At 42.5% G+C, this 25801-nt stretch overlaps 5 protein-coding genes across 13 annotated transcripts in view; 2 read left to right on the top strand and 3 right to left on the bottom strand.

Moving 5' to 3' along the window:
* LOC113203205 (uncharacterized) overlaps nucleotides 1–3197 on the top strand; it is a 7972-nt gene extending 4775 nt beyond the window's left edge. The window contains exons 2-4 of the mRNA XM_026417781.2: nucleotides 1409–1500; nucleotides 1868–2020; nucleotides 2456–3197. Of these exons, the coding sequence (XP_026273566.1) occupies nucleotides 1409–1500; nucleotides 1868–2020; nucleotides 2456–2632 (422 nt within the window). The 3' untranslated portion in view covers nucleotides 2633–3197. The remainder of the gene's footprint in view (nucleotides 1–1408; nucleotides 1501–1867; nucleotides 2021–2455) is intronic.
* A 374-nt stretch (nucleotides 3198–3571) lies between these two features.
* LOC113203204 (2-oxoglutarate and iron-dependent oxygenase domain-containing protein 3-like) lies at nucleotides 3572–6237 on the bottom strand. Its single transcript, XM_026417780.2, has 6 exons — nucleotides 5985–6237; nucleotides 5540–5742; nucleotides 5219–5453; nucleotides 4977–5130; nucleotides 4766–4892; nucleotides 3572–4681 (listed from the first exon to the last, which is right to left on the bottom strand). Exons 1-6 carry the CDS (start codon nucleotides 6134–6136, stop codon nucleotides 4524–4526), a joined length of 1029 nt encoding a protein of 342 aa, XP_026273565.1. The 5' UTR covers nucleotides 6137–6237; the 3' UTR covers nucleotides 3572–4523.
* Nucleotides 6238–6392: 155 nt separating this feature from the next.
* Nucleotides 6393–19982, top strand: LOC113203167 (F-actin-uncapping protein LRRC16A). Of its 8 annotated transcripts, none has more exons than XM_026417711.2 (34): nucleotides 6393–6620; nucleotides 7294–7391; nucleotides 7472–7522; nucleotides 7609–7668; nucleotides 7753–7883; nucleotides 7968–8142; nucleotides 8247–8320; nucleotides 8404–8568; nucleotides 8652–8746; nucleotides 9037–9078; nucleotides 9428–9615; nucleotides 9697–9774; nucleotides 9886–10067; nucleotides 10167–10318; nucleotides 10408–10666; nucleotides 10748–10885; nucleotides 11150–11315; nucleotides 11401–11559; nucleotides 11641–11757; nucleotides 11843–12018; nucleotides 12117–12204; nucleotides 12295–12438; nucleotides 12963–12980; nucleotides 13857–13992; nucleotides 14095–14341; nucleotides 14450–14548; nucleotides 14629–14783; nucleotides 14858–14922; nucleotides 15006–15207; nucleotides 15293–15367; nucleotides 15476–15583; nucleotides 15655–15759; nucleotides 16113–16231; nucleotides 16437–19982. In XM_026417711.2, exons 1-34 carry the CDS (start codon nucleotides 6584–6586, stop codon nucleotides 16536–16538), a joined length of 4206 nt encoding a protein of 1401 aa, XP_026273496.1. In that variant the 5' UTR covers nucleotides 6393–6583; the 3' UTR covers nucleotides 16539–19982. The 8 variants fall into 8 exon arrangements, with proteins under 8 accessions (XP_026273496.1, XP_026273497.1, XP_026273495.1 ...); XM_026417712.2 differs by having other exon boundaries at nucleotides 12960–12980; nucleotides 14113–14341; XM_026417710.2 differs by having other exon boundaries at nucleotides 12960–12980; nucleotides 15658–15759.
* LOC113203169 (xylose isomerase-like) lies at nucleotides 19698–22223 on the bottom strand. The gene is made up of 8 exons (XM_026417718.2): nucleotides 21967–22223; nucleotides 21729–21878; nucleotides 21521–21649; nucleotides 21035–21442; nucleotides 20744–20951; nucleotides 20558–20651; nucleotides 20308–20475; nucleotides 19698–20189 (listed from the first exon to the last, which is right to left on the bottom strand). The coding sequence occupies exons 1-8, from the start codon at nucleotides 22082–22084 to the stop codon at nucleotides 19944–19946; spliced, it is 1521 nt and encodes a 506-aa protein (XP_026273503.1). The 5' UTR covers nucleotides 22085–22223; the 3' UTR covers nucleotides 19698–19943.
* Nucleotides 22224–22557: 334 nt separating this feature from the next.
* On the bottom strand, nucleotides 22558–25792 carry LOC113203170 (threonylcarbamoyladenosine tRNA methylthiotransferase). 2 transcript variants are annotated; one of them, XM_026417719.2, is made up of 10 exons: nucleotides 25701–25792; nucleotides 25493–25547; nucleotides 25029–25323; nucleotides 24720–24950; nucleotides 24457–24645; nucleotides 24172–24374; nucleotides 23896–24041; nucleotides 23613–23796; nucleotides 23360–23506; nucleotides 22558–23093 (listed from the first exon to the last, which is right to left on the bottom strand). In XM_026417719.2, the coding sequence occupies exons 3-10, from the start codon at nucleotides 25321–25323 to the stop codon at nucleotides 22746–22748; spliced, it is 1743 nt and encodes a 580-aa protein (XP_026273504.1). In that variant the 5' UTR covers nucleotides 25493–25547; nucleotides 25701–25792; the 3' UTR covers nucleotides 22558–22745. The 2 variants fall into 2 exon arrangements, with proteins under 2 accessions (XP_026273504.1, XP_026273505.1); XM_026417720.2 differs by having other exon boundaries at nucleotides 25733–25782.
* Between the last annotated feature and the right edge of the window lie 9 nt (nucleotides 25793–25801).

Here is a 25801-nt window from a genome sequence, read left to right as displayed (position 1 = left end):
ACGCCCCCCGTCTGGTGCACTTGGGTGCACTGCAACCCGTCCACCCCTATGTTGCCTCTCGGGAGCCACAAGTGGCCGGGCAAAAATGCCTTTGTTGTAGCGGCGTGTTAATATCGACCCGCAACCAACACACCCCTTCTCTGCCCGTGCCCCGCCCGGCGCAGCCCAGCGCAGCCTGGCGCCGGCTCGGATCCGATCAGTCTCACATGTCTCGGCGCGGCTCGGGGCGGCCCTGCGCTCGGCTCGGCACATGGGCCAATCGCGTGACGCCCAAAGCGGCGCGGCGTGAACGTGCTGCTTGCTGCTGCTGCTGCTGCTGCCGAGCTGCTGCTGCTGCGTTCCACCCCCCACCCCCCTCCCCCCATATTGAGCAGGCGTCAGGGGAGGAGGGTTTAAAAATAATATCCATCGGTACTCGCGTTCCCAACCCCCACCCTCACCCTGGCTACAGGGAGCAGGGCGTGAGGGTGGGAGCGGACAGACAAAGATAGCCTCGCGCACGGAGGGGGCTGTTATTCCAAGAGGGCCCCGCCTTCCGGGTGCGGCGCTATATAATTCTCGCGGATATTTTTGCGCGGCCGGGGCACCGGCAGCCGCGGGTATGCTTCAAGGGCTTAACGCACCCCCGCGCCGCCGCTCCGCCGCCCCGCGACCTCCAGCGACTCGCGCGCGCCGGCCGGACTGATGCAGCTTAATGGTGCCTGTGAGTGTTCTGCTGTTCGTCCCCGCGCGGCCCTCTCGCCCTCATGTTTATGCAGCGCGTGGCCGGCGCACGCCGCTCGGCCCGCTTGGCCGCCCCGCCGCGCCATTCGTTGACCCTGCCCTACGCGCGCCGCGTCCGCCCGCGCGCCCACCCGCTGCCCTCAAGGGAACCATACCATCGCATCGCGCGGATTCCGAGTCCGCGTCGCTAGGCGAGCATGTCGAGTGCTGGAAGTAGTAGGCGGTGGGGGAGGGAGAGGTGCGAGTGAAGTGGGCGCAAAAAGGTGGTGGGGGTGAGTGGGATCCCAGGGTGGTGGAGTGGGCGGGCGAACGCCCGCGCCGTTGGCGTTGCCCCGGCGGCCTCCACCCCCGCCTCCCGCCCGTCAGGAGAAAGGGTGCAAGGCTTTCTCGCGTGCTGGTCGTGTTATTCGCGGCGCGGGTGGGCCGGCCGGGGCGGCGGGGCCTGAGGCGAGGAAAGAGGGTGGCGAGCGCCCCGCCCCGCCCCACCGGGCTGGGATTAGAGCCGTCGGCCTCTCCACCGCCTCAAGGACACTCGGCAACGCGAATCGATACTCGCAGAGTGACCAGCGGACTTCCGCGTCGCCGCGCCCGCGAGTGCGTTTGCGTACCCGCGCCGAGGGAAGCCCCGCGCGGGGTCACGCGACCGCCTGCTGTGTATAACGCCCCGACTGTCGCGTGTCCGCAGGTGTCGCCGACAGTGTCAAGGAGCGGGTCGGCGCCGTGGTGGACGGCGTGGAGAACAAGATCGGCGCGACGGTGACCACCGTCTCGGACCAGGTACGGTATACGTGTGAAGAAGCCGGGTCGGCGTCGTCGGCGGCTGGGACGGGACGTCTCGCCGACGTCAAGGTGCATGCGCCGACGCCGGCGGGCATATTGGCAGGGGGAACGGATGGGGTCGGGCTAGGAGGCCAGGAGGCCACGCCTGTCAAGCTGCTCCTCCCTCCTCCTGAGCCCCCCGGCGGAGCCCCTGCGCGGTAGGCACGCCCGTCGCGCTCCGCTGTCCGTGCGTGTGGCCTATCACGCTGCCGTAGGGCGCTCTCCGCCCCGCCCGGCGGTCCCCTCCTGGCGGCACCCGATGGCCCGCAGCTCCAGCGCGACTCTTGTTGACTCTTGTTGTTGACCCCACGCGGTTGACCCGCAGGTGACGCACGTGGTGCAGCAGGTCGAGTCCAAGGTGGCCGGCGCGATCCACGGCGCGGAGGAGGCCGTGTCCGGTGGCGCGGCCAAGGCGCAAGACATGCTGAACCACATCAAGGAGGAGACCGGCGTGGACAAGCACGAGCAGGAAATGCAGGTAAGTTGCACTGTAGGTGCCTGCTCTCCACTCTACACACATTCGGCGTGTCCGCGTCCGCCGCCGTGTCCAGTCAACCTCTGTGCGCCCGGGGACATGTCCGTCAGACCGGACTTGTCGTTGGCGAAGGCTGGCAGACTCAGCGGACCCGGACATGCCGAAAGCGTTCAGTGTGGGGGCACCTTTTGACTAGCGAGGTTTTCGCCGGAAGTGCACTTTTTGTTGCACGTATATTATCGATCTTAAATGCATGAAGAGCCGTCGAGGCCCAAACGCGCTCGGCATAAAAGCGGACGTTAAACGACAGCTACATGGGGTCGTAACCGTAAACTCCACTCTATCGAGTATTCCGATCAATAGTCGTTTAGCTGCTGTTCCTTTAATTTTTTACTTTTCTCTTCTGGTGTAGCCTTCCATACCGTTGTACTTTTGCAGGAGATTTTGGATTCCATCGATGAAGTCACGGAGATCCCGGAGAAGAGCGTTGAGCTCGACAAGATGGAGTCTTCAGCAACAGAGTCCGCCGTCGAGGAGCTGAAGGAGGCGGCCGAGGAAGAAGTGAAGGATAAGGTGGAGAAGGTGGAGGCCGAGGTTGAGACTATTCACATGTAAGCGTGCGCGTTCGCCTTTACTTTTTGCCCCTCACATCTTTCAGTCTGTACCATGCTCTTCAAACTCGACTGGAGCAAGGCCTGTATTATTAAGCCATCAGCTTCGTGCAGATTCTATTATTAGGCTGGCTGAAGCCGCATCCAAGCCATGTGTACCCTCATGTCATCGGTTCTTTTAATGGGCAAAGTCACCTTTAATCACGGAACGCGCACTGTTAAATTAATAATACTCATTGGAGAGGGGGAGCAGTAGAGGCTATTTCAACTCGAGTCATAGAGGTAGTTATTTTTAGATGATGCGCGCTTTCGATTACTCCCGGCGGAGCACCATCCGACCCGGAATTATTTTATTTCCACGACCTCTCTGACAGGTGTCAATTTGTAGTTTTCTAAAGTTTATTTAATGCAAGCTGATCTCTTTCATACCTTTAGGTACGCACTGTATGGTGTAGAACTATTACTTATTATACTTTTATCAAACTTAGTGTAGCACAAACAAAAAACTTTTTATATGACGTCATTTATGATCAATAATAAGGTACCTTTTTTAGACAAAAGTGAAATAAGAGTTTTGTTATTACTTGACTACAGTGTTGAACCTTCTAGAATCGTGATATGTCACCAGCAACCAACGACATGGGGGTGGCCCCGCGAACACAAGGCACAACACTAATGCAGCTCGCAGCTCACGTCAGACCAGACACCTACGTGTTCATTTTGTTCACGAAGCCCCTGTTCGCCTAATTCTAGGGGGGAACGATCATCACCTATCACGCCGCAAGTTCGTCGCCCCCACCGGGAGGGCGAGGAGGTGCCCCCCCCCTCCCCCCCCGGCTCGGTCCGAGGGCCCAAGGACTGGAGACTGATCGATGATTTGAGGGGAAGGGGTGTAGTATATGTTGTACAGGGCTCGCTGTGGCGGTATATGAGGTGACGCAGGTCACGCGTTCAAATGAATTTAATAATTTTACACAACTTGATAGAATTAGGAGTGCTCCACATTACCGGCATCGGTTCCTTAAATTAATTTTCTTACGAATTTAACAACATTTCCGTTGAGAATAATGGAATAGTTAAGTACATATATTACACAGCGCCTAACTTCAAGTTATCATGCTATACATGTTAAACAAAAACCTCCCTCAATCACTAAGCTGCATTATTTATTCGAGTGATAACATTCACAATGAGGGAATTCCAATGCTCTGTTACTGCGCTGAGTAGTAAACTGCTATGTTTTACAATGAGCAAATAGGTTGTTCAGTTTAATATTAAAATTATAACTAACTCACAATAAGAGACAGTACATTTAATGTGCCCACGATTTTTTCTTATACATACAGGTAAGAAAAAGAGGGGATAGTTGTATCGAACATTGGGGGGAAAACTATCTTAACATAAGAAATAGGAATCTAATGAAAAACATACATGATAACATGATACAAAAATGGGCATCAGCATAATTTACAAAACTTCTAGAAAGATCAATGATATGTATTATGAATTAAATCTAATAATACATAGAAAAGGACTAGATATTAGTTTGCATTCCTCAGACAACTGAAAAGTCTGAGCAGAAGAGATGAAAATGGTTTACTGAGCAAACAACAAGAATAGTAAAGGGCTAATTCAGATAAATAGGTTAATGAATGATATGTCTGATGATGGTAGTTACAAATAGACATTTGCTTCAAGATACAAAGACATACAAATACTTAAAAAATTACACATACTAAACAATTGAGCATTATCCAATAAACAATGCATGCAACAATGGAATGTAAGGAATTGAGGTGTGTTTCTTGCCTACCAATTTACAATAAATGCATACCATATAACCACTACATTCATTGACCAAACGAGAACAAGAGATATATTTTTTTAATTGACTTTTACTTGGGAGCACGTTTTATAACTTTACCATTAGGATCAGATATTGCATGCTTTGGATCACATGTAAATGAAATAGTCATAGCAAATCTTGTACCAGAGCGCACTCGTTCAACGAAATGTGTGTTCTCCTTTCCTGAAGTGAACATAGAAACTCGTCCTGTAAACAGAGATGAATCAGAGTTGACAAAAAGAGGATGTAAACAATCAGCATTCCACTTAGGCATCAAAAGATAAAGCTTACCTTTTCTAGGTTCTACAGTAGAATTCACATTATCTTTATCAATAAAAATAAAGCGGCCTCCATCAAAATCATCACCATAATCAGACAAGTACAAAAGAGAAGTGTAATGAAACGACTTGTAGGTGTCCTGTCATAGATTAATGAATGTTAAAGATTTTTAAAATACATAAGTTCATGCTTATTGAGATTTCATGTACAGAAATAAACTTACCTTATCCACATGAGGATGCCAGTACTCATCATGTTCTGTACCTGGAGGCAAATTTGTGAGCCGAGAGAAAAATGTGGGATGTGTAAGGTATAAGACATCAGGCGATATTTTGAAGTGCTGTGCAACCGCACGGTGTATCTTGATGCGAACTTGTCTGCAACAAACCAAATAGTTGCTTCAAATTCTATTTCAAAATTCTTCACATTTCTTCCAAATTTTGGTTCTTAGGACTTTCCGCTTACTTGTAGGTATCAAAGTCTGATTTCCTGTAAATGTTCTTCCCTTTCTCTGTCATGTACATATTTATAAAGGTACGCCCAACAGATAGTGCCCCAGAATGTAAATCAAGGATTGAGGCCCCACCCAAAGAACCTCCAAGGTTGAGGCCTCGTTTTGCTATCTCCAGCATGGCTTGAGCCTCTCCAACAGTTATCAAGCTATCTGAGATAAGACGTCCACACTTCTCTGGAACGCAACCTGAGATTAAAATGAAAAATAAATATAGACATGAAATACAAAATTGACAACATTTTTATCTTGAAAACAAGGAATTCTCTTTCTACCTGGATAGAGTTCTACTTCAGATTGATACGATTCAGAGCAATCCAACAATTGTTTCCGCTGATGAAGAATTTCATGTTGCCGAGCAAGTGGTACTTCTTTCCCATTTTTGGATGTAAAATAAACAACAATCAAAAGAGCAATGATCATTATAGCTCTCGTCCATACTCGCTGATGGGGAAATCTTGGCATAGGCCCAAATTTTCTGCCAAAATATTTTAAAAGTAGTTACAGACCACACAAACAACTGGTTTACATAGGTTTGAGGTTGACTAGTAAGGGTGCAATGCAAAACAACACAAGATTTAGAAATAAAATCTCAACTAGTTTTTTGTCATTTAAATATTTTAATAGTGTTGATGACAAAACTGAACAACAGCATCTGATCTAATTAAAACATCATTTTTCTGTTATTTTATTTAAATAAAAAATTCAATAACTACTCACGGTTGAGTTGGGTTACCGCCTGTCTGCTTGGACTCATCCCTGTCACTGGATTTGGAATCTTTGACAGGACCCTTTCTATCCGAAGGCTCTCGGTGTTTACTGGTATCTGAAGTCTTTCCGTGCCTTTTTACGGCTTTTGTTTCTGATTCCATAATTGAATGCAGACTTGAAGATACAAATGTCACTTTTCGAAAACAGAAAAAGCAGAAACGATTACCCGATTACCGACCCCTTCTTCCTCATTTTGTTCTTCTTCCCGTTACCCCCTTTCCCCCTTCACCCCCTCCCGTCGAGCTCAATTGTTTTGACTGTACTATTTCTCATAGGAAACCCGAAATATCCGAATGAGCAGGAACGAACGACCGAGGACTCGACCTCGGAGAATGAAGAGAGAGAGAGAAAGATATAGGACCAGCCTTGAAGAGCGAAAAAGACGGACGATTTGTACTGAAAATGGATATGGCTGCCGTGCACTCCTGTGAAGACGACCACACGAATTAATTTATTTTAGTGTTTATTTTCTGAAAAATATGTGATATTTTCAAGATCAGCAAGTGTATGGAAAGTTCACATATGCCATTTAACTGTAGGAGTGTAAGATGTCCACGAGATCACAGCTAACGAAGGATCTTAACGGTATGTCCCTAGGACTTTGGCATGTTTACATTTTTCGTTGACAGGTATTCCAGGGCGTTTGATAGTGAATTTTCCAAGTCTTTTTTACTTTCTCTTCTGGCTGTTATTAAACGATTAATATTCCATTGTCATCGGTCCCTTTCCTAGCGTTGGTGTTAAATGTTAAGTGTGTTCAGTCCACCAAAAATCTTAGAGCAGCCGCCCTTTTTTCACTCCTATCATAATCTTTTTCTTTTCTCTAAATTTGTCAAGATTTTATTTCATATTGTCAGTAAAGTTAAAGGCAATGTAGTCACATCATCAGTGACATCTCAGATTCAAGCTCTATTTTGTTCAACACAATCGTATGACAAGCTACTGTCAAATTCTTTAGGTTAGGTTTTGCATGACTCATTTGGACCGGAACTCTTCCATCGAATTCCTACGAAAACACAGCTCGCTGTCATTAGACCCGGCGACCCATTTCATTTGTCAGTTCAGTAAAATTGATACAATCTCTTCTAATTTTAAAAGTGTACCATACTCAGAGGCTTCTTTATGTTGATGACATTTAAATGTTTGTTATGTTTATGAAAATTGATTAAGTTTGTTATTGTGCACTGTACTTGATAGACTTATTTCTGTTGGAATCCCAATTGATAAGTTAATGCAATAACTTTTGTATTTATTGCAGAAAGTGTGAAGGCTCTCTTAGGGAAACATGTCAAAATATTGCTCAAGAATGTTGTTAAAATGGAGACCAAGGGAGACAAGACAGAAAACCGTGTCTTGGTATGTAGCATGTTAGTGAGATAGGCTGAAGTAGAACTTAATTTGAAATCGTAAATAAATGTGCCTCTTTTAATTTCCAGGTCTTCTCTCCTTGTCGCCTCTTTCTTCTCACAGCCAAAGTCCCTACAAGGGTAAAGATAATGAACTTCTCTGAGAGCTGAATTATTTTTTATTGTTTTTTTTTATGGCCTGTATATTATACCCATTTTTTTTTCAGATTGACTTCCACTTCCATTACTTGGAAATTCAAGCGGTTAGCAGTGTGAAGAATAACCAGGTAGCTGTTACCTTTTTTTCCGCTGTTTCCTCTTGTCTTCCAGTTAGTGTCTCAAATCTAACCCTATTTGTTTATTGTTTTCAGTTATGTTTGACTGTACATGACAAGGGATACTCATTTCTAACATCTGAAGAACAAGGAACCCAGGAAGTTGATGCAATGATTGCTGCCCTGGCTACTGCTATGCGAAATATTTTCCCAACTGTGCCAATTCAGTAAGAATTTTGTAGCCATTTTTTCTCAACAATGTTTGTTTTGTATATTTTTAAATTGATACACAACAATGTGTTTGCTTTTAGGCACATAATTCGAAAGATTGAAGTACAACCTCCTAAACGAATTGCCCACCTTCAGGATGGAGAAATTATACGTGGAGCTGAAGTAAGGGGAATGGGTCCATGTGGAGGTTTCAGCACCCAGTACGCGTGCATGTGTGATTTTCATGGGATGCCCTATCGTGATGAAGTTGCCTGGGTATGTCTTTCTTCCTTTTTATTTTGAATTTGGTCACCTAATTTGAATTATTTTGAAGTATACTGAAAAGTCTCTTACTATTTAACACAATACTTTTCCCACAGGATGTTGACACTATATATCTCTCTCATGATACAAGGGAGTTGTCATTAAAAGATTTCGATCACCTTGATTCTAAGTATGGTCACATTTGTATTGTTCAAAAAACTGGATTGTAATTGATTGAGTAAGGTATCTTATACAATTTTCTATTCACTCTAGGGATTTGGTACCTATTATTAGTGCTTTGGAATACAATACTTGGTTCACCAAAGTCCGAGGAAGTAATATATGCCTCACCCGAGAAGCTATTGACCGAATACTACATGTTGTCAAAAATTCTCTTAGTATTGAAGAACTTTATCTTGACTCTATTGGTTTAAAAGCGTATGTATTGAATAAGCTTGATCTTTGATAATGATAAGAGTAGTTCCTCCTTCAATGAAAGGGATTTTTCTTCTCTTTTGCAGTGATTTTGCTCATAAACTGTCCATGGCATTGATATCAAACACAAACACTGCTCTTCATACACTTGACCTTTCTAATAATATGATTGAAGACAAAGGTAAGTTTAAATGCCATTATATATTTTAACATTCACAGTTGATTTCGTCAATTTTCTGCAAATTATTATACCGATCTAATTTTTTTAAGTGCATATTAGTCAAACTTTCTTTTTCACTTCCATTTTCCTGTTTCTAGCACTATTGTAGTTAGTTTTTGGTTTATCAACATCCTCACTCTCACTGACTTGATGTCATCAGTAATATTTTTTCTAAAGCATGAAATGGTTACATTGTTTTTTGTAACAATTGTAAGCTTTTACTATTTATTGTGCACTTGTATTTCTCATAGGTATCAACAGTTTATGCGGACTCGTAGCCAAACTAGCACCAGGTGTGGTTTTGTTTTATGATTTGGTTGCATGCGCATTCGGATCACAGGCATTTGCATGCAGGGAAAGCAGAAAGCATTCTTCTTTTGTTTTTTTATGACTTAGGAACTCTCTTCTAGTTAATGTTTTTAATCTTTGTCTTTCTATCCTCCTCTATCATTGCATGGACTATCTCAAACAATGTTTTTGAAATCTGATCGAATTCTACCCTCTGCTCTAACATATATCTTATTCACCCTTTCTCTTTATTGTTTTTCCTACCTGATGATTGTGATTAATTTCTATTGATTAACATTTCATTCAAATTGTGTATGTGTCATAATTACATGTGATTACGATTTTTCTATTCAGGTGCATCTCATTTAAGTGGTCCTCTGGCTAAAGTTCCCAAAGGTCTTGTCCATTTAAATCTTTCGAGCTGTGGACTTACATCAAAGGGTATTAACCAGCTTGCAAATGCTTTAGCAGTGAACAAATTCATGCCCAACACTCTGACTTACCTAAATCTGTCGAATAACAGCTTAAAGGAAGACGTCACTGTAAGTTGGCATTGGATGTCTATTTTCATTGAAAAATAGAGCTCTGGAAATTCTTAAATTTATAGATGTTGTAATTTACAGAGTCTATGCAATTTTTTGGCTCAGCCAAATGTTATTAAGCACCTAGATATTTCAAAAACCGAAGTTACCCTTGAAGCAGTAAGTACATACAAGCTTGCAAATGTAAACCATAGTTTTTGAGACAAAATTTTTGTTTTCTTATTTTTATACAAATGTAAGATTTCTCAAGAAATTTTTCTGTTATCTTAGATTTTTGGTGCACTTTTGAGAGGGTGTTCTACAAATCTTGTTCACTTGAATGTCTCCCACAACTTGTTTTCAACTAAGAAGCACAAGGAAGTACCACTCTCCTTTAAACAGTTCTTTACTAGTACTCTAATGTTAAAGTATCTTAACATGAGTTATTGTAAACTCCCTCTGGAAGCTTTGAAGTGAGTATCTGAGTATCTGAATGAAATTTTTTGCTAGTACACACAGGGTTTACTGCAATTTTAAGAACCATACTTATATTACTTATCTCACTTTTCTAGGAACCTGCTTTTGGGATTGGCTTGCAATGAGACAACATCTGATATGGAGCTAGACATGAGTTGTAATAATTTAGGAACTCAAGGAGCCCATGTCTTTGAATCTTGTATTCATGGTGTTCGGTGTATTGGTAGTCTGGATATTAGTGACAACAGTTAGTAGCAAGATTTTATGTGTTTTTTTTTTTTATTGATGTTAAATATTTGTATTCTGTTTTACTATAAAGTTATTTTTTATGTTTAGATATGGATGTTGACTTAGCTGGGGTGGTAACAGCAATCAGCAAAAACAAGTCCATCAAGCATCTCAACATTGGTCGCAATATGGCAAATATGAAAGCAAAGCATATTGTGACAGTAATGGAAGCAGTTGTGCAAATGCTGCAAGAAGAAGACTGTGTTCTTCAGACACTAAATATTTCTGATTCAAAGCTGAAATCAGATCTTTTTAATTTAATTAATGCTCTGGGCAGTAATCAATGTCTGCAATCAATTGATATAAGGTTGGTACCTCATCAGTTCTTTCAATTTTATTTTTAAAATATTTTGGATCTAATTTTGCTTTTCCCCCATTGTTTTTGCAGTGGAAATATGATGGGTGATGGAGGTGCCCGCCTACTGGCAAAAGCTCTACAAATCAACTGTCGGTTGCGGAGCATTCAATATGATCGTAACAATATTACTCTTCCTGGCTATTGTGACTTAGCCTATGCCTTAGAAAGGTAATACTCTGTCTTTCACAGCTCTCTGACAACCATTCATGTGTGCTTCTATCTATCTAATGTGTAGATTAAGATTAGTAAATTTTAACCCTGCACCATCTGGTATTTAAATGTACCATATTCACCTGAAGATGTGACCCTCTTTTCTCCTTGGAAATTCTGAAGTTTTTATATGCCCAAGTGACTTTTCCCTCAAGTAGAGGGATCCTCTAGGTGGTGGGATCTTACAATCAGGTGTATACATTGTGCCTTTTCTTCCTGCAGTAACTACACAGTCAGGTACATGCCAGTACCTTTGATGGATTTGTTGCCTTGCATGAAAGTCTCTGCAGAACGGACTGATGCTGTTATGAAACGAATTCAAGACATTGTTCACAGAAATGTATCTCCTAAAAAGTACAGCAATGGGCAAGCATTTAGACTGCAACAGGTAAATTCAAATGGTATTAAAATTACTGAATTTAGGAGTATTTATTCGAACTGAGAGTGAAAAGCATATTATTCCTTTGCAACAGGGTTTCTTGTTAAGTTCAACTCAACAGATGGTCGATCGATTAGTTGTGCAGACCCAAGAAACCATCAAAGTTCTTGCTCAAAGTGAGGATTCTGCTCTTAACAACAATCATATTAACCATGCCACTGGACTTATCCAAGATGCTGATAATTCTAAACAGGTTTGTGTTTATTAGGGAAACTGATTTCTTAGAGCTCAATTATTATTTGGAGTCTGTACTGATCTCTCTAAATTATTGCAGTTGTTGCCTCGTTTACAAGAGGTTGTTCAGAGGCGACATGACATCAACAATCCTATTGACAAGAAGTTGCGCAGTATTTCAGAGGATTTACATACTACTATAGTTGACCATCTGCAGGTATGCTGACATAAATGCCGTCTTTTGATTTTCCTATGATGCCATTTTTGTTCGATATCTTACAGAGCCTTCCCTTAATTTTCAGGGTACCCTCGAAGCTATGATGCGATGTGCCAATGAACAGTGTCCCACAGTTCTAGATGAAGACAGAGTTCAGACTGAAATTCGGAAAACATGCAGGGAAAAAAATCAACTTGCTTCAGATTTTGTGCAGACCTGTGTAATGGAACAAGCTGGAACTGATATTATAAACAGGGTCAAGTATGTATTGAATACTCTTTCTGTTGTTTTTCTGAAGGATTTATTATCTGTATTCTAATGTTTCTATTATGGTGGATCTGTGTGCCATTTCTTTTTAGCGAGTTAAATTTGGCAGCCGCTGCTCACATGTCAGATCGAATAACTGATGAAGTGATTGAATCTTTATCACGGTGCTACAAGAACTTGGTAAGACAGCAACTAATTGTATTATTGACAACCTGTTCTTTTGATTAAAGGCAATTTAAAAGTCAATCCCTATGCTCTGGCTCATTTTAGGCTGGAGATAATGGAGGCAGGAAGCGTGCTTCAACTCCAGATGTTCTCAGAACTCGGTGCCATGTGAGCTCTGATTCCTCTCGACAAGACCTTGCAGAGGTTTTCCTGGATTCTCTCTCACCGTCTCTGGATGAGTCACCTCTGGTATGTTTTCAAAATTACCCTATGTCTACTTTTCCCTTTGCTTTCCCATTTTTGCATTTGTGAGGATATTTCAGATTTCATCATCCTCCAACCTGTCTTTCTACCTAAGGCCAATTGCCCTATGATGTGTTCTACTTAAAAAAGGAAAAGATATTCAAGTGTATAGAATTACACTTTCTTTAACTTGTCACTTAAAAACTGCCTTTACCTGCGTATTCATCTGGCTTTCTAGGTTGTCCAGGGAGAGACCTGGGCGAGCAGGGTTTCCACTCGGCTTCAGAATTGTTGACGGCACACCCCTATTGGTCCCAATCAATCAAACTAATCAATTTCTACAAACTTTGTAGCTGTCTGTAAATATCGAATATCAAATTTTAGGTGTCAAACAAGTGTGTCAGGGCCGCTCCCCAATTTAATTCTGTTACGCTGTGCAAACATGATAAAAAAGTATTCTGCCGTTTGTTACTTTTACTAATTTTCCATGTTTGTTTTCTTTACTCGTCTCTCACCATGTTCACTAGAAGTTGGAATATTTGAATCTTGTAAGTATGGAGGTCTAGATTGTTCTTGCCTGAATAGCATCTTTAGTTGTGGTAACATTGTTATAATTTTTGGGTGTTTGGACTGTTTCTTGATTGCATGATGTTCTTCTCTGTCATGTGAAACCAGAGTTTAGATGTAGAAGTAGTAGAAAGTAGGTGTATTGCTTTGAAAGTAAGATTGTTGATCTAATAATGGCATGAGACTAAGATTGTGGGTACAAAGTAGGCTTCTAGTTACTTTTTTAGGACCACCAATCATCAATTTTCTTACCAACTGCATTGTTTTTTTGGTTTTTGTTTTAGCATTGGCTTCGTATTTTAGTGTCTTTTTGTAGAGTGTGACTATCTTTTATGTATCACATAGTTGTCTATGATTTTCAGGACGTAGAAATCACATGCTGTGTGTACTTGTAGTATGTCTACTAATTCAGTGCATAACTAACAGATATTGTATGTTGATAGTTTTATAATTGAAGTTTTGAATTCTTGATTACCACACACTTACCTTTCAGCATGTATTTCTTGTTGTTACTTTTCTAATTTGCCATCAGCTACATAATAAAGACTAATTGGTTGAATCTGATTAGCAAAACTGGGTGATTTTAACAAATATCTGGTTACTTATCCTATACATAACAGCTGAATATGAATTTTTGCGCAGATTTGCTCAATCTGTCAAAATTACTGTGTTACTTTTAACACTTCATGCATGTGTTAATTAAATTACTTTTGTATAGTGTTTTATGTTTATGTACTGTTTGACCTCGCTATCTATTACAATTAATTATTGTGCATACCTCAGTTTTGATATCTACCATGTTGAGCAGAAATTAATTTTCATGGGCTCTTTACAAACTCTCTCTTTCTGTATTACAGGCCACACCACACCTGATGAACAAACGCAAGAGTCTTCATGGCCGCAAGCTGCGCCCCAAGTCTGTAGTTGACAGTGTTGATGGGCTATCAGCAGACCACATCCCAGATCTTCTTCCATCGCTTAAAAGTTCTGAAGGTGAGTTCTGTAAAATCTGTACATATTTTATATTTAAAAAAATAAATTCTTCTGTTTTTTAGTTTTATTTCTTGCTATGCTTGTTTACTAATGTGGTTGTAGCTTCTTCCTATGCTACAGAGTCCTCAGACTCAGTTTCTGAGCTCCCTAAATCAGTCGGTCAACAACTACAGCACCTCGTGAAAGGGCGACCACGCCGAGCCAAAACTAGGGCTCCTACAAGGCCCATGTTAAGACCAGCTGATTCAACTGATACTTCTGACCTTGGTGAAGGACTTGATACATTCTTCCGACCGGGTTCAGTTACCCCTACCACACCCCTTGTATCACCTACATCTGATGATAGCAGGTACATACTTATTTTGATGGTGGTGATCTCTGATGGGGACATTGTCTTCTTTAAATCACTTTCATAAGTAATTATTTTCATTAATATTTCTTTATCTTATTCGGATAGCTCAACATTCCCCATTGAAAGTGAACCCGAGTCCATTGACAGTGACAGAGAGCGTAGAAATGGAGGTTTAAGTGTTTTAAAGGACAAGTCTATCAAAAGGTACTATATTTACCTTTTAGAACTAAAAGTTTTCTGTAAACATGTCTTCCAAGTCTATCTGACAATTTTCTTTTATGTAGCTCGCCATTAATGAAAGGAAAGACTAGTTTACTGGATACAGTATCTCGATCACCTGACCTTCTAGATAAGAACTCGCCCTTAGCAGGAAGACGACCACCTACTGCTGAATCTCCTCTAGTGAAGAGAGGTCAAGATTCATCAGGAAATGATCCTTGTGCGTATAATTAACAAAAATCATTTATGTTTAACTGACCGTTAAATACTGATTGCTATGCAATTTCTTTCTAGCCAAAACAGATGTTCTAAAGACTTCAAAGCCTTTGGTTGTTGATGTGAAATCCCGACTAAAACCTGTAAGTTTATTTCCTGTTCATTATTTTGTTAAGTGTTTGGTGGTGTGTTTTAACTAACTTGCAATTTTCTTATGTTTGTTTAGGATGAAACTGTGGCGGATAAGCCAGCCTCTCCTACTGCTGTGCCTTCTGTGAGGTTACGTTCTACTGGCTTGGCAGACTCATTGCGTTCACCTACCAATGGCTTTCCGAAAACTGGTGCGGGTGTTGGGTCGATTTCCATTGAAACAGCACCTAAGTCTCCAATTCTTAAATCTATATCCAAAGATGGAAAAAATGATTCTGGTGATTACTAAACCCTCATACTTTAAATTGACACTGAGTCATTTAACTCCTTGTCAATATTAATTAGTTTTCTTCTTCTTCACAGGATCTAAAGTTAAGGCCCCACCACCAATTGCTCCAAAACCAAGACCTTGGTCTATGGGAGGTGATAGAAAATCAGGTAACTTGCACATGTTATAAATATACCTTTCTACAATGTTTCACAGGAACATTTGTGATTCTTTGAGAGCTTTTAGTTTTTATTGACATACTTCTTGATTATTTTCAGGTGAATTTTCTGCTCCAAGTGATGGATCTAGTCCAAACACATCGGCTGCAAATACTCCAGATTCAGGAGATGCCCTTGATGAGTCAACTGACTCAGGACTCAGCTCAGGTATGTTCTTTCCTCTATGCCTACTTATTCCTTATTCCTGTTAAATAGGGATTAATCACTTGATTATCTAGCAGGTACTAGTGGTGCTGCATCAAGTCTTGAAAAGAAATCTGTCCGAGAACTTGCTGCCTCTCTGAATAAGGTAGAACCTGATGCAAAAAGGAAGACAGAATCAGGTATGTCTTATTCATTTAACAAATATACCTCATAAAATTTGCCCAAATAACCATATTATGAATGAAATCTTAAGTACTTGGTTCCAGTAGTATTGGTTGAGCTTTGTTGTAAGGCACAGCATAGTTTTAGTTTGGAGGTGTAGTCGTACTGCTTGTTATACACAATACAAATTTCTTCATGTAGATAGATAGTATTTTCATTTAATTGCTTGCTGAAATGTTTTCTGGAGGATATTTATTGATCCTGTAGTTTCTATCAAAAGTGAAAGGCGTTGGACTTTTTAACCAATCTATAAATGTTTTGCTTAGTAGTAGATCTTTATCACTCTGTGTATTATGCATGTTTTCCACAGATGTAGCAAATGTGCTTGGAGTTGAGGTTGGCAGTTGTAGTGGAGGAAGCAGTCCGCAGCCATTTCAGAGATCACTTTTGCGGAGGAGTCTGGGTAGACTGCCTCCAGTTCATTCTGAGGTATTGTTTATGTACTTGCTTTGCATCTTTCAGCCTGGTATTGTGTTCTAACATCACTACAATCACATATGCTTTCTTCCTCTTTTTAAATTATGATTTTAATTCAATCAGTTTTAATTTACTGCTTCACATGGTCCATATTTTACACATATTTGAAGAAATGAAAACTGCAAGGAAAAGCACTCATTGTTGATTTTATTTGCAGGGGAGCTCAGCTGAAAGCGTTCTGTCAAGCTGGAAAAATCGTGCCAAACTTCGGACTGCATTTGAGACTGAGCCTGGTGTGGATGATGTGGTTGATGTTTAGCCATTGGCAGCAAAGTCTACGTTAATCTCATTCTGTTATTGCTCTTTAGCAAGTTGTTAAACATAAATTTTATTCGTAAAATTAAAAAAAAAAAGAAAAAAAAAGAATGCCATTATGCCATTGCTGTTGACTTTTGAGGATTTTGACTTGTAACTTGTAGGGAATGTGTGTGCGTGTGTGTGTGTGTGATAGAGGGTGTGTGTGTGTGCGTGTGTGTGCTGATGAGCGTATGTCCATATGCCTGTGTATGTGTGGTTCTGTGAAAGTCCTGAGAAGGATATATAGATGTAATTGATTGTATGTACAAGGACTAGTCTGGGGCTGTGTGTTGTCAGCGTAGCAGATTTTATTGGCTGTCTTACGCTCTGTGAATATTTGCCTCGGCAGTGATAGATGATACTTTATATCCATGTAACTATGCTTTTTTTTATCATTCATTGTTGCAGTATTCTTATATGTTTTCATTGCTGTTTCTGTTTCTGCATTTTTGCCTTCAGGTTCACTCCGGTCATTTAATTTTAGTCCCAGTTACCATAATCACCTATCCATTCCATACAGTTCTCAATCAATAGAAGTTTGAATCTTACATAATTTTCATAAAACAACTTTACAGTGAAAATTACTTTACTCTATTACTTACTTGTAGAGAAGAAAATAATGACAACCTATACTCCCAGTTTGGTGTGATTAAGAAAATGCACACCTGTTACTGTAATTAATTCTGTAGTCTTATGGTGCTCAACTCCTATTTCTTGCAAATGTCATTCCCATCTACTTAGACGTTGTTATTGGCTTAAATATTTGGAGATCATTTGAAATTTCTTATTTCGTACTCATACAATCATTATGCATCTATTTAAAGTTTATCCTAGAAGTTGTTTAATATTTGTTCTTCAAACAAAAATCAAACTTCTGTCTTCAAATGTTCTCATTATTTGGATTCTTTATGATACTTAAAAGATATAATTATATTTAGTTTATAAAATGGTAATTTGCACAAAAAACTTAAGAGGAACTCCATGATTACAATCAATTATCACCAAAAATCACTGCCATCAAGCATAACAGTCAGTTATATCTTCAGATTGTGTTAGTCTTTCGTAAAAAGTTAATTCTGTATTGTAAATCATGAGATACATACTGTATTTACTAGAAATTTTAAAATTATGGCATGTGACCTTGTAAGTTTGTATTTAGTGAGATTTCAGTCGTGACTTGGCATTTAGCCTGTGATGATTGGTTGCTCATTGTCACTACCACTATGTTGAGAATTGAGTAAATCATGATTATCTGCTGTAATATTTAGATATTTTTATTTAATCAAATTTATATCTGGAATTTATTGGAGATTTTTGGAACTAGCAATAATGACACCAGAAGGTATTGGTCTTCTTGAAGTATGGATCAAAATTTTCAGAAATGATTGGAGATAGTGTATTATTAATAATGGGACAATCTCAATTATGATCACCCTAGTAAAACGTAAAAGTTTCAAATCACATTAATTCTCAAAGTATTTCTGCACTTCTACCATATTATATATAAAGATATAAAGACCTCACTAATTCATTTACAATATTGAGTAGTCATTCAACCCTTTTGTGATGATACTGGTGTTGTATTCCTGATTGCCCAAGCTCCTTCGTCATTTTGTTCTTGTGAAGCGACTTTAGGAAGACTTGCAAGCTTCAAGTTTTGGCTCACTGTAGACCCTCTTTTCTGGTTCTGTGAAAAGCATGTTTCTTCACATTGCACTGATTTCTGTGTGATTTGTTTCAATTGAGGGGTAGTTGTAGTTCCCATTTCTTTCCAAGGAATGTTGAAGTACTCATTCATGCCCACATTCTCTAAGACTGGTTTCCCATTAAGTCATGGGTTTTGTTTGTTAAGTGAAATTTGCTGTGTATCGGAGATTGCTAATATCTCATTAGCGAAGCCAGATTGGAAATTATTGTGCCAAAGAATTAGATAATGTGGCCAATACATAACTGATTACTATTCAGTCTTTATAATTTATCAACCTTAAATGAACATTGCAGTAGCTTGTAGGTTGATCAGTATATGTATGTAATATTTTGGAAAAGATGAAGATGAGTACTTAACATGAGAGTCAATACCGTTCATTTAGTGGATTATCTGGGATGCTTTTAAGAGTTGTTGGTTGCCAAAGCTTTCTGTTAACCATATTCCTATGTCTGCGGAATCTAGTCCGCTTTTCCTGCAGTCCATTCCACATTATTAAGATTTCTTTCTCTATGAATAATTTTTTATCTATCTTCTCTTTTAAACTGTATATTTTACTTGTGGACTGTGATTACCTACCATTTCCATTACTTCTGTTCAACAAATATTACTGTTAGCCATCTTACCTTTTACAACTACCATTGCCATTGTATGATAAGGTACTGCTATTGTGTTTATAAAGTTGGGCTCAAACACTTCTAAATTAATGTAGCTCTCACTCAATATATAGGCCTAGTACAGTACTTTGTTATTGTATACCTCTGTGATTTCTAGTTGAAAGTATAGCGCTTGTAAGAGTACAAGGAGAGCAGTCTGTAGGAACTATTTTACTCCATTGATAACTGATATGTCAGTAGATAAAACTTTTTCCTACTTCAGCAAGGACTTAAGTTGCATAATTTGTACCTACATGTTTCCAACTTTGCGTTGCACAACTTATGCCTTGTGACGTGTGTAGACTGGACTTATGCTTCTTTTGCATAAATTCATTGACTTTTTATTCACCGGTGACCTTTCAGGTGTTTGTCTTTGTCACTTAAGAAAGCATAATCGTGAACCATTACCTATTTGTAGTTTGCCATTTAAATTAAGTTTCTTTTAAGGTGTTTATTTTGGTTATTTTGGATTGAAAGTGAAGTTATTATGTTTGGTTTGCAATGGCTTATACTGTGTGCCAAATAATGTCATTTCTTCATGCTTGCCATCACAGTAACTTGTACACCCATGAATAGACTTGATTCTGCTAAACCAAGTTTCTCATGTAACACAAGTTCCTGCAATACTAAAACTTCCATATTTTTTTAATGACTTATAGGCATTTTTGTTTGTTATATTGCTGTTCCTGTTGTTTCTATTTCCCCCCTTTTTCTCATTTGCAAAAGGTTTTTATTTGCAAGAAAACTACGTATGAACAGCTTGTCTGTTACTTCCTTTGTAGGCTACATTGCGTTTTATTTCTGAAGCTGTGCAGTGTCTTTCTGGACAGAAAAAATCATGTTTTGGAAATAATAAATTGTAAGAGCATACTTAATTATTGTGAAGCACTCCCTCTCCATGATCCCCAGAAATCGTTGGTTGTTGAGGCCAGCTTTCTTCGTTGAACTTCCCCAAAGTGCGGCCACAACAGCGGCTTCTCGAGGTACAAATGTCGTGGGTACGCTGTTATTCTCTCGAGGAGTCTGCCACAGCGTCGATGTAGCGACCGCACACTGCCTCCCAATGCTCGGGGCGGCCGCTGACCAGACACCAGTCGAGCTGACCCTCGCCTGGCTGCTGCTGCTGCTGCTGCTGCTGTAGCTGTTGTTGCTGCTGCTGCAACTTACGAGCGTGCTCCTCGCAGTCCTCGAGGGTGGCCTCACCGCTGGAGAGGCGGGCGCCGAACCCGCTGTGGAAGCTGAGGTACCGTTGCTGCGAACCACATAGCCGGTGAGTCAGGATTGAACGATTGAACGCCCCCCGGCAGGCAGGTCCGGTGCACTTCCGCTGCCCACCGGCCTAGCGCGGCTCATAGTCAGCGGCCACTCACCTGCAGGTTCCTGCTGAAGGCGCCGTCTGCGACGAGCTTTACCGCGGCCCGCAGTGCCTTAGCGTAGCAGTCGATGACGGCCACGTACGCCCCCACCAGGTCGCGTGCGTCCAGGGCCTCTCTCCGCATGGGCACGCCGATGAGGAGTCCTCCAGGCTGCACCCCGCCCTGTCAAGATAAGTGCGCACGATCTCACCTCATATGCTGTTGCCTTTTTAAAGATGGGCCGGTCATTCTAATCCGTCCTCACCTGTTCCAAAACGCTCTTCATGACAACCGTGGCTTCGCGCACGTCCGGGGGGAAGTCGTGGGCGGTCGCGTTGAGGCAGCCCAGCATGCCGTAGCTGCCAACATGGCCAGGGCCAGAAGCAAAGACCTGGTTGTCAGTGACGCGTTCCAACCCAGAGGCGGCAGTGGCCTTGCAGAAGGGACTCACGCCGAGCTGACGACCACCTGGTGGCCGGGCGGCGTGCTGAGCTTGAAGTGCCGGTCCAGGCCGAACTGGCGCAGCAGGCCCACGGCGGAGGCCGCGCAGTCGTCGTAGCGCCGCACGGAGGGTCGCGCGGCCTGGCCCTGGGCTCCGCAGGGCAGGTGGGTCGTCTCCAGGAGCAGCTGGCCGCGGTAACCCAGCCGGTCGCGGTGCTCTACAAGATGGTCATCGCTATGAGCATGGCTGTAATCCGCCGCGACCCCGCCCTGGGTGACCCCCTGACCCTGGTGACCCTACCGGCCGTCATCCTCAGCAGGCGCGCGTAGCCCCGCAGCTCCCTCGCCGGGTCCGTGTTGAGAGGCGAGGCGTAGCCGTCCCTGCCGCCCCAGAACAGGAAGCACTCTGCCGACAGCCGCTGGGCGGCCTGCAGCGCGCGCCGCACCTGCGTCCCCGCCACGGCGAGCACCCCCGCGTCCGGGGCCGTGCCCGCGCCCTGGCAGTAGCGCGGGTGCGAGTGCAGGTCCGCGCCCAGCCACAGGGGCTTGATGGGGCCCGCGGCCGCGCCGTGCGCCCGCTGCTGCTGCTGCTGCTGCTGCTGGAGCTCCAGGCACAGGTCCACCGACTCGTCCAGGTTGCGCTGCGTCTCCTCGAGAGAGTCGCCCTCCGGCGCCAGGTCTCGGTCCCACGCGGCCCAGAGCCTGATGCCTGTGCATAGCGTCGGATATGGGGGTAAGGTACTGGTAGGTGCCAAAGCTGTTAACAAGTGTGTCGCCGGGTACCGACCAAGCTTATTGCAGAGTTCGAACGCGGCGCGAATGCGGCGGTGGTAGTTGTCCAGAGAGTTGGTGCCGTCATCCCAGGGCCGCTGCGGGCGCTGCTGCACGCCAGGTGGCTGCCCGTACGCCTCGGAGCCTGGCGCGCCACAGGACACAGGTGAGTGGCGGACAAACCCTTCTGTACACGACAGTAATCAGCAGCTAGAGGGCCATACCCGCGCTCCGCAGGGCGTGGCCGAAGGACAGCGCGGGCCGCAGCCACTCCTCCATGGTGCGGCCGTGGCAGCGCTCGCCGGGGTTGTAGTAGCGGTAGCAGAGCGCCTCCTCCGGGCCCGCGTCCGGCCTGTACTCTATGCGGGGCACCCCTGTCGAACAGGCAGAGCCGAGCGTCGGTCAAGCTCAACGTGGTGGCCGAGTGAGTATGTGGGACTTCCCCGCGGGCGGGGTACGTACCGGAGAAGTATTCGGAAACGTCCGCCTTGGCAGACGAGGGCGCTGATGTGGCCACCCTCTGCCTCTTGGCGGCCACGGCCGCGGCCAGCTGCTGCTGCTGGGAGCTCAACTTGCTCATGGCTGGAGATAGGACAGTCGCTCGTTCGACGAAACGTCAACAAGAGGTGTCCGAAAGACTGCTGTTCTCAGCTCCCGGCAGCCTGTATCGTGTCGTTGGTCCGTTGGACTGAGGGCCCACCCTGGAGCGAGGCCTATTTCACAGCTCGGTCTGTGCAGTTCACGGTCCCGTGGTGCTCCGCCGCTCCGCGACCCGGGTAGAGCCCCGAGCCACCTGATACCGCCCCAACGCGGGGGGCCGTGTCGTTAACAAAGGGGACCAGGAAGTCTGTACACGTGAGTTCGGGGAGTGCACAGCGGAAGGTGTGGGGCGAGAAGGGCATCTCTGGGCCGCCGCTCACTGGGTCTGAAACGCGACACGTGCTGTCCGTTCCGCTAGTTGTGCATGGTGTTCAACTCAAAAGTTCTGGCTCGGGTTATAGAGGCAAATGAGCGCAGGGGGAGGGAAAGGTAGATTGAAATTGAACCATTATGTACGTTTGATTGAAGTTTAATGTGATTATTGAAAGAAGAACAAACACAAATATAAATCTCACAACTGTTCACTCAGAAAAGTCAACTAAATTTGACACATGACCTGCATGCAGTCAAGATTTTAAAAAGAAATATTTCATTTAATAGTTTTGGTAACTGAACCAAACAGAGTACATTATCTTGAACAATCACAACTCTGACCTTTTAGTAGTCTGACTCTGAGACATAGTCCACAACAGGCGAATCAATATTGTAAATCCAAGAACAAGGAGGGGTACAAGCATTGTCCTAGTAAATCTATTCCCCCTCAAAGTAATTGTATCGCTGTCTCCAGCTGCAGAGAAAGAGTTTTGCTTTTTCATACCATTGAGAATGGTACCATTATTTCGCAATCGAATAGTGCCATTCATGACAGCATACTGCTCTTCTTTTGATGTAGCTTCAACTGGTTCAGCAATCATACAGTGCTTTTGTGTTGCTATGATTTTAACCTTAATCATTTTCCCTAACATTTCAGTAGCTTGTGGAACAAGAACCTAGAAATTGATTGAATGTTAGACTTTTCTCATGCAGGGTGGCGTCTTGCCCCGTAGGAACGAATGGGTAATGGGTACACTAGCCAGCAAGAAGTCGTGCGGCCGGGTTTGTCTATTAAATCTTACCACAGCGCGTTAGGACCCTATGCAAATAGGCAACCCGGCCGCACTTATGGATCAGGCTGGTGCCCATTCGCTACAACGGGGCAGAACAATCGACCAGCATATACAACTTTAAAGGACAATATGTAGACAGCTCAACATACCTGTTCATAAAATTTATTGTGGCCAACATAGTGCTTTTTGTCATGTGATATTTCAGTCACCAAAATATCTTGAATTTCACCCAACTTATGGGTGTAAGGCTCATAAGACTGAAATAATTCAGACAACCTCTTTGTTCTTTTTTTCACCTGAAGATTCAAGTAATGTTATTTATCAGGTTCGAGTCTCAAAGCAGAATCAGGTCAGAGCAAGACTCAAAACATAGTATGGAGAACTAGAAAAAATAAACTGTACCTCTTGTGTTGTAGCTGCTCTGATCATTTTAGCAGCAGGAGTTCCTGGCCTGGGGAAAAATTGATTGATGAACAGACTAGGAAATTTATGTTTTGCACACAATGATACAGTGTCTTCAAAATCTGTCTCAGTTTCGGTAGGGAAACCACAAATAATATCTGTTGCAATTGTCATACCAGGGACCCTGAAAACAAGATAAGTTTATTTATAATTAATACATTAATTTATGCAGTTGGCAGGTATACTTTTTGTGTTTAATAGGACCAAAACTCTTCATCCTTACCTTTCCTTCAAATAATCAACAACATTTTCAAAATCCTTTCGACAGTATTCTCTTTTCATATCTGTTAACACAGCATCTGACCCAGACTGCACTGGAACATGGAGGAAGCTGTACACTTTGGGATGAGCTAATATGTTGGCCATTTCCTAAAAACAATTTAAAAAATGTTGTTATAATTTAAACAGCTGTGTTGCAATTATAGACGCAGACACAGACAGACAGACATAAAAGCAAACACACAGAAAAAATAGATAAACGGTTAGGGGTATAGCTGACCTCCAGATGCTCCAAAATATAGGGGGGATTGGTCATTCCAATGCGTAACATGCAACCTTCTGGAATGACTTCCACAAGTTTCCACAGCAGCTCAGGAAGGCTTGTTCCAATATCTCTACCATATGTTCCAGTATCTTCAGAAGTTAGCCAAATCTCTTTCACTCCTTCAGAAAATGATTGAACTGCTCGTGCAACAATTTCATCTGAGACACACAAACATACTTTTCATAATGGCAATAGAAAAGAAATTTAATTCCACCATCTGAATAATAAGTAGGGTATTACCAGGGGGGTAGCTTCCTAGATCCCCACGAGCGTGTTTCGTTTTGCAGTAGGTGCACTGATTAAGGCAACCTGTGTTAATTGCAATTATCTCAATAAGGTCATTTCGACGAACCTTGGGCAGTTCCAGCGAGGCTCCACCCAACTTTTTACCTCCAGTTTTCTTTTGACCAAGAAATCTGACAGAATTACCTGCAAATTAATCAACACTAGTGTTAACAAGTTCGTCATTTCTTCTCACTCTTTCAAAAGTAGAGGTTGCTTACCTTTCAGTGTTTCCTCAACAACTTCTACCACTCTATCTATTTGCTGCACGCCAATCACACTTAAGCCTTGTAAGTACTCAGCCTTTGGGGCACCCTGAGGTACACATCCTGCCAAGACAATGTGCTTACCAAGACGCTTGGCATCAGCAATCTCATTTCGAAAATGATCCTCAGCAGGATTTTTAACAGTACAGCTGTTCAGCAACCACAAATGTGCCTCTTCCTTCTTATCTGTATGAATAGGTGATCAGTATTTTACAAGAATAATAATAGTAATTTCACTGTATTAAATTCGTTTTAGGTGCAGACCTGTTAGTTTGTAACCATATGCAGCCAGCTGTCCTGCCATATATTCACTATCAGAACCATTGTGGGTGCAACCCCATGTCTTCACATACACAGTTCCTGTTCCTGGAATTTCTGTGCTGGCAGATTCTTCATTGATACAATTTTCTGATGAAGCTTGGCCACCCTTACTGTCTTGATGTTTCTTTGGCCGAAAAGTTACAGCTCTTCGCGTACTGTAACGCTCTTTGGGGGTAATGTCCTGAGATGATATCAAATCTTCAATATCATCAATAATTTCGTTACAAATTCCAGGCATCTGAAATCGAAATAACAAATATAATGATGAATGGTAATTGTTGTTTAAATGTTTGAAAATCAAGCCGATAAAATTCAAACATTGAAGAAAAACAGCAACAAATTAAAGTACATGTAAGTTATTTAAATGTCACTTTTGATAATTGATAAAACGTATATGTAGTACTCACTGTGGCTATGGAAGGACTCTGTCGAGATTCAAATAATTTAATTTATTTCGTAGAACTGTAACAGTCAATCAGACACAATACCTCGTAAAGCTACCAAAATTCAAAATTAATTGTTCGTAAAACAATAAGAAGCGAAATCTTGATTGAGTTGTTATTGTTGGTTGCGTGCAGCACATCTAAATTAAGTCAGCATGCAACAAGGACTTACAGGTTATGTTGACACATTTATCAGAAACGTACTATATTTTTCATCTCATGTCGGTAGGTAGAATGTGAATGTGGCGCCGCTTGCCGCTGCTCTGACGTCAG

The sequence above is a fragment of the Frankliniella occidentalis genome, unplaced genomic scaffold (assembly GCF_000697945.3).
Source record: "Frankliniella occidentalis isolate FOCC.00 unplaced genomic scaffold, Focc_3.1 Scaffold31, whole genome shotgun sequence".
Lineage (NCBI taxonomy): Eukaryota > Metazoa > Arthropoda > Insecta > Thysanoptera > Thripidae > Frankliniella > Frankliniella occidentalis.
The sequence above is the reverse complement of the archived record's forward strand: the minus strand, read 5'-3'. Positions and strand labels throughout refer to the sequence as shown.

Coding starts and splice junctions, on each gene's coding strand:
- LOC113203204 (XM_026417780.2), bottom strand. CDS start 6,136: ATGGAATCAGAAACAAAAGCCGTAAAAAGGCACGGAAAGACTTCAGAT. Junction 5,454..5,539: donor TGAAGTAGAACTCTATCCAG/GTAGAAAGAGAA, acceptor TTTTAATCTCAG/GTTGCGTTCCAGAGAAGTGT. Junction 4,682..4,765: donor TACTGTAGAACCTAGAAAAG/GTAAGCTTTATC, acceptor CTCTGTTTACAG/GACGAGTTTCTATGTTCACT.
- LOC113203167 (XM_026417709.2), top strand. CDS start 6,584: ATGTCCACGAGATCACAGCTAACGAAGGATCTTAACG. Junction 8,321..8,403: donor TTCGATCACCTTGATTCTAA/GTATGGTCACAT, acceptor TATTCACTCTAG/GGATTTGGTACCTATTATTA. Junction 12,981..13,856: donor AGTTGGAATATTTGAATCTT/GTAAGTATGGAG, acceptor TCTGTATTACAG/GCCACACCACACCTGATGAA.
- LOC113203169 (XM_026417718.2), bottom strand. CDS start 22,084: ATGAGCAAGTTGAGCTCCCAGCAGCAGCAGCTGGCCGCGGCCGTGGCC. Junction 21,879..21,966: donor CGTTTCCGAATACTTCTCCG/GTACGTACCCCG, acceptor CCTGTTCGACAG/GGGTGCCCCGCATAGAGTAC. Junction 20,652..20,743: donor CAGGTGGTCGTCAGCTCGGC/GTGAGTCCCTTC, acceptor CCATGTTGGCAG/CTACGGCATGCTGGGCTGCC.
- LOC113203170 (XM_026417719.2), bottom strand. CDS start 25,323: ATGCCTGGAATTTGTAACGAAATTATTGATGATATTGAAGATTTGATA. Junction 23,797..23,895: donor GTTGATTATTTGAAGGAAAG/GTAAGGATGAAG, acceptor TCTTGTTTTCAG/GGTCCCTGGTATGACAATTG. Junction 23,507..23,612: donor GAGCAGCTACAACACAAGAG/GTACAGTTTATT, acceptor TTGAATCTTCAG/GTGAAAAAAAGAACAAAGAG.